Source organism: Morone saxatilis, unplaced genomic scaffold, assembly GCF_004916995.1.
Source record: "Morone saxatilis isolate NCDOM2014 unplaced genomic scaffold, NCSU_SB_2.0 Contig21, whole genome shotgun sequence".
NCBI lineage: Eukaryota > Metazoa > Chordata > Actinopteri > Moronidae > Morone > Morone saxatilis.
Genome location: NW_023339774.1, coordinates 54,937 through 61,791, shown reverse-complemented (window position 1 = coordinate 61,791; position 6,855 = coordinate 54,937). Strand labels below are relative to the sequence as shown.

Sequence of the window (6,855 nt, the reverse complement as noted above, 5' to 3'; positions counted from 1 at the left end):
CAAATAATATTTAATATCTGTATATGACAATAATATCAAAATAAAATAATATTTAAGTTATGTATTAATTAGTAGGTTTTTTTTATAGTTGATTTATAGTTTTATGGTTTATTGTTGAACACATTTTTGTTATAGAATGGAAAGAAAAAAGGAAGAAATGATATGGAGATGAGTTTTCCTTTTTTTGGAGGGATATATATGACATCATTTTATTTTAACATAGTTAGTTAGTTCTTCTTTGAACCACACAGGTATATTTCCAAGGTCACTCTCTCTCCCTACCCATGAGGTCCCAGCGCAACCGCACTGCCTGCATCTATCTATAATTACTCCCGTTATAGAGCAAAACACATAGACTGCCACTTACCAAATAAAACGACACCAACCACTACAACAAATAAATACAATTCTTGGTGATAAAAATAAAATTCTCTTTTTGCCTGGCAACTTTAATGACGACAAGATCCAAGAAAGTCATAGCACTGGGTTTAAAACCTACTGCATTCGAGCTGTGTTTACATTCTTCGTTTCTTCTGCTGTCCACAGACATACATACATAGACACCACATTGGATCGCTACGTCAACGTTGACACCATACTGGATAGGGAAGACTAGCCTGTAAAAAAATACAGTAAACTGGGGAAGCCTCTCAACATTTTTAAGTACCTTGGAGACAAAAAACAAACTTTCCCCATGTTATCATAAACAAATGTATTATGTAAAACATTATATTAAGTTTAACCAGAAAAAAAGCCACTCAGTTTACATGTATTTTTTACAGGCAGTCTTGACAGGTGAAAATATGAATGGCGATTGTGACGTAGCTAACCGACCTACAAGTAAGATCTATGTATTATGTCTAATCGTGTCTGTTGGATTTCTCCCTGTGATTGTGGATCTGTAAATTGACACAGTATAAATATGTTTTGTCGGTCTACATGTGTTTACCCTTGCTAAGGGTGTATCCCAACTCTTTCTCAATGCAATGCTGGGACAGCCACTTGAAGACCACTGATAAACATAACTATAGCTGGTTTCATTTTAAATCAATTAAATTCCAGAGAAAGAAAGAGAACAATACAATTTAAAAAATAAATGCTTATAACTACCCCACATCTTGCACCAAAATGTGATTACATTATTACCTACTGTGTACTACCAATCTATCCTGTTTTCTTTTTAAAGACACTTTTGTTTGATGACCTCTCAAACTCACCTCCTAAGCATACACCACCACATAATTTCAAACTCACTTAAACATCTTCAGTTGAAAGACAAAACCTAGATGAGTCAGGACTTCACCTTACTATGTTCCAACTCTTCTAACCCACAATGGTTTAGAAAACTGTACAAAGCCCAAGGATATTCTCCGTCCCTATTGCTGATCCGACAGTCCTATCTCTTCTCTCGCGAACTGAAAAGGAGGGTAAGTTTAATTCAGTGTAGGAACATTCGTATGTTTTAATTTTGCTTAGTTAAGTAATAACATTTGCATGCACTTCTAAAACAAGTTACAGTTTTCTTTGAAGAACTTCTGATTCAAATACTAAAAAATTTGCCCATCACAACTGATAATAAAGTCAAAGTTTATTTCAAATCAGAATTTCTAGCTTAATTTAATTCAATTCAATTTATTTGTATAGTGCCAATTCATTAAACAGAAGTTATTCAGGACACTTTTCAAATGGTTAGCAGGTTAGACCAAACTCCCTTAATAAACTTACAGAGACCAAAAGTAACCATGATCAAGCACTTGCAACGGGGCAAGGAAAAATGCCTGTTAACAGCAGAAACCTAGGACAGACCTTCGGCTCTAAAAAGGTGGGTGGTCGTCTTCTGACCAGATTGGCTCACCCCCCAACTGGTAGAGACAGAGAGGGAAGACAGAGAGAAGAAAGAGAGAGAGAGAGAGAGAGAGAGACAGACCAACAGACAAGTGACAGCAACAACAGTAGCAACAACTACACTATAGTAGTGATGAGTGAATGATGACATGAAGACCTTACTTGAGACAGCTCATTTGGCGTTGAGGCTGGAGGAATGAGTCCTGAGTCTACATCATTCTTGGTAAATCCATGCTGAAGAGTGGAAAGTTCAGTATAAAAAGCCCCTGTCTTCATTGACTCGAATTGTCCATGATCCATAAGAGCGAGTCATCTCCGGATACTAGAAAAGTACAGAGAATACAAACAAATACATGATATCAGTGCAGTGTACATATAAGTTGCATAAATGGACACATGTTTCTGATCAACTGTTGATTGCTGAGGGTACAGATACAAACAATAATGGGTTGCCACATTGTCCATGGAAACAGAACATTCTGTTAACAGTTTTGTTTGGTCGCATATTGAACCTGTTTCAACTACTAATTGCATTCAGAAAGTATTTCAGACTCCTTCCTTTATGCACATTTGTGGTAAATGGTAAATGGTAAATGGACCTGTACTGTATAGCCTTTAGTCTTCCGACCACTCAATAAGCGCTTTACACCTACGTGCCACATTCACCCCTTTCCACTCATTCACACACCGTGTCTATGCATCGGGAGCATTGGGGTTCAGTATCTTGCTCAAGATACTTCGACACGTGGCAGGATTGTTTTTTTGGGGATAAAGTTCATTTTTAAGGCAAAGAGGGACTTTGCAATTAATTGCAGTTGAGCTGATCACTCCTCATAACATTCTGGAGTATATGCAAATTGCCATTATAAAAACTGAAGCAGCAGACTTTGTGATAATTAATTTGTGTCATTTTCAAAACTTTTGGCCACGAATGTACATACAGTTGTGCACTCATAGTCAATGTACAAAACTAGAGATGCACCAATTTGTTTTTTTCTAAAGCCAACATATTTCCAACCATATTTGCCCACAATAAACAGCTACTCCACACATATCTTTCTGGGTTGTGCATGTCACACTGAAAAAGAAATATGAAGTAGCCCATATGGTAGCGTTTGCACCCCATGTACTGAGGCTGAGCTCTTACCACAGCAGCACAGATTTGGTTCCAACCAGTAACCCTTTGCTGCATATTGTCCCCTCCCTCCCTTTATCTATCTTCGGCTGTCACAAACCATTAAAGGCATAAAAATATATGGCTGGACCGTGTCAGCGGTAGTATCTATAATCTGAATACCTGTATTTTCCTACTATTTTTCTGTAGTGGTCATAGTAATGTTAATTTTTAAAGTGCACCAAAGTGCAGAACAATGACTGGGTTAAGCTACGTTAGCGTAAAAAAAAAAAAGATAAATGCAGTTGCAAGAACAAACCTTTCAACTCATATAACTAATACTAAAACGTTTGATTTGAAAGAGAACTTATTCTAATTATAACTATGCTGCTTAACTCTGCATCATAGTTATGCACTCACTTGCACTGTTTGTGCACATACGATTTCTCAGGCAGGTGTGTTTGTGGGTAGCAATAGTCATATATATAAAATATATAGTAGTTATGGCCCATACCCCCAGATTCTCTGAGTATAGGCACAGCTATGGCATTGTTTTAGTGCCAGCACAAATTGAAGAGGAGTTTTTGGGAGCCGACTGTACTAGTTTTAAACCTTTCTTAACATTTTTACAAAAAATAAATAGGTCCAGAAACTGAAAAGTTGGTTCCCAGTTGGAAACCAAAATAGCAGGTTTTCCTTGGGAATCAAAGTGGGTGTGTCGTATTCTACAGGTCTTTGTGCATTGTAAAACACCCTCTGTTGATGATGCATCTGATTACTATGGTTCAAAACTGGTGGACATAAAGGCAAGTTCATCAGATAGCACCAAGACTCCAAGAACCTTGAATGGAACTGAGTCAAGAACCCAAGCAAATTTGGTGGAAAAGGGCCCAAGGTGAGACAGAGGTTCGGCCTACGAGCAAAGGATAAAGCCAATAGCAATAACTTTAGAGGGATGCGCCTATACTCAAAGAATCTGGTACACAACTAATGTTCGCGCCTATTCATTCCAACAGACCAAAACTCCCTCTCTCGACCAATTAAGCGCGTCACTCACTCACTCAAGAAGTCACAGACTTTCCTGTTTACAGTGCTGGCCTTGGCTTTGCCAAAGAGGGGAGGGATCACTTAAGCACCAGTATGGACAGAAGGAATGATTACAGCAACCAAACTCTTTAAATGTGTATATGGCATGTGAGTATTGTTATAAGATGGACCAAACATATCTTTACCCATTCTTTAATAAACAAATTCTGAATGGAGTAATGTTTATTTCACACATGCCCATCTTATGGTAAATGAGAGATTCAAACAGTGTTATTAAATGACAGCAACAAAACAGAAATAAATCAATTAATTAGCAACATTATAAAATTATTATCTTGCTAATCTGACAGTTGTATGCAGTGCCATTATCTGAATCAAATCTGACAAAACTTCTACTAACACAACTCCTCACAGATAAGCAGTAAAAAGGATTGGACTGATAACAATGGTGCATTTTAAAGCCAATACAGTATATGTGCTTTTATCAGCTGTAGACTGATGTATCAGTGCATCTCTGACCAGTACAAACACACAACGCTGTCAATAAATAGGTTTACCTGTTATTGCTAAATTTATATAATTCACATTTGTTAACCTCAACAACCTCATCACAATGTGGGGAGTAATTTAAGGATTTCTTCTTCACAACATTATGTGTACAGTACAAGGTAAAACCCCCAGTTAATAATATAACAAGATTATCAGACTGTCTTTTAAAGAACTGCTTATAATCTGAGTAGAAAGAAACCAAGCTGGAAATAGCACCTAAATCCCCAGGAGAGTGAAAGACACCTAAAAAAGGCCTTCCACAGGGCTTTCATGTCTTGTTTCTGGTAAACATGCGCTCTCCTCGTAGGGTGAGATGCTGCAGTTGGTACTGTAACACCTCAGTGTCTGATGACTCTTTAGTACTTATTTTGTCCAGATTAAGGTAGTCCAGAGACTTGGACTGGGCCCTCTTCCCTTTAAGCAGACACAGGGGTAGTGGAGCATGCAGACTCCCCCCAGGCTCCCCATGGGCCAGGGACCTGAGGAAGGTGTCACTCGAGCTGGGCATACGCCTTCGTCTCTGCCCGTTGGAAGCAGGAATGTCGTAGGGTTGGTAGTAGCGACTTTTTCCTTTGAAGATTCGTGAAGACCGGTGGATGCCCAAGTCCACAGACTTTGGGACAGAGCTCTGGATGGAGCTGGCCACTGCCTCTGATACACAGCCCTTCTCTGGAGTGCCTTCTGACCACTTGTGGGCCAGTTTAAGCAGCTCCTCACCAGTGGTGAAGCCTACCAGATAATTTGAGTCCATGTGGAGGATCTGGTATCCTGCAACAGTCCCTCTAATGGGTGAACACGGGGTGCTGGCACAGCGAGGTCTCTCTGCTTCTGGTTTCAATGTAGCTTTGATCTCAGCTGTAGGAAGAATGGAGACGTGTGCCCTGGACACTCCAGTGATATCCATTTCCATCCTTACAGACATATCCTGACTGATGAAATGTAGAGAAAAAACATCACTTCAGTCATACAGCAGTTACACAAAATACAATCTCTTTGAGGCAATATTCACTAAACATCTTAAAGCTGCAGTAGACATTTTTATAAAAATATTCTTACCACGGTGTCAAATACAGACACTATAAAAATGTAGTTTGCAGCACTCACCACATTACAAATGTGCTCTCCATTTCTCACTTCGTTCGACATTTCATTACGTGTACATGAAATAATCACCAGCCGATTTCATGATCATTACTGAATTCCCTGGTGTAGTTGGTGACAACAATAGGGTGTATGTTTAATTGCACCAAAGGATGAAGATGTTTTCATCAACTGGATAAAATATCAGTGTCAGTGTCATGCATGAAATCCCTGCTGATTCAAATTATCGATCAAAAGATTAATCTGCTACAATTTCAATAATAAAGGTCCATTGTGTAACATTTAGGTGGATCTATTGGCAGAAATGTATATGTAAAATAAATAGTTCCTGGGAGTGACACTCAACAAAAACTGGACTGGGCGGACCACACTGAGGCCCTCTACAAGAAAGGACAGAGCAGGCTGTTCTTTCTGAGGAGGCTCAGGTCCTTCAACGTGTACACTTGGATATTACAGATGTTCTACCAGTCTGTAGTGGCCAGTGTCATCTTCTTTGCTGTGGTGTGCTGGGGAGGAAGCATCCGGACTTCAAACTGCCAACAAACTGAGCAAGCTGGTGAAGAAGGCTAGCTCGGTGGTGGGAATGGAGCTTGTCAGTGTAGAGACTCTGACTGAGAAGAGGATAAAAGGGAAGCTGAAAGCCATCATGGACAACCCCTGTCATCCGCTCCGCTCACTTTCAGCCACAGACTGACCCAGCCTTGAGCCTCAAAGTGGTTTGGAGGCTTGTTTGTACCATCTGCCATCAGACTCCACAATGCCACAGCACCCAGTGCCTCCAACCCTCACTGACCCGCTGACTAAGACCGGTTCAACCCCAACCTGCGACGCACAAACTATTTATATTTAAGTTGCACATGTACAGTTTAGTTTTTTTAGTCAAAGCTGCTCAAAATATTTTGCACACCATTTTACTTGCATATTGCATATACTTTTCATTTAAAGGTCTATTATTTCTATTATATTTTGTAATATTCTTATTTTGTGATTCTTATTGTATTTTCACTTCTGTACTCTTTGCACCACATACCCCTATGTTGCTGTGTCTAATTTGAATTTCTCCTATGGGGAATCAATAACGGTACATCTTATCTTATCTTCTTATATTAATGTTAGTGTATAATCACCTGAAAATGAAAATCATGTTTTTTTTTTACCTTAAGAATTTGTCGTTTTTATCTACAGAGCTCAGAGTCCTC

At 39.1% G+C, this 6,855-nt stretch overlaps 1 protein-coding gene across 1 annotated transcript; it reads right to left on the bottom strand.

The window, feature by feature from the left end:
• Positions 1 to 4,182: 4,182 nt before the first annotated feature.
• On the bottom strand, positions 4,183 to 6,558 carry macir (macrophage immunometabolism regulator). The gene is made up of 2 exons (XM_035667346.1): positions 6,122 to 6,558; positions 4,183 to 5,484 (listed from the first exon to the last, which is right to left on the bottom strand). Exons 1-2 carry the CDS (start codon positions 6,175 to 6,177, stop codon positions 4,824 to 4,826), a joined length of 717 nt encoding a protein of 238 aa, XP_035523239.1. The 5' UTR covers positions 6,178 to 6,558; the 3' UTR covers positions 4,183 to 4,823.
• Between the last annotated feature and the right edge of the window lie 297 nt (positions 6,559 to 6,855).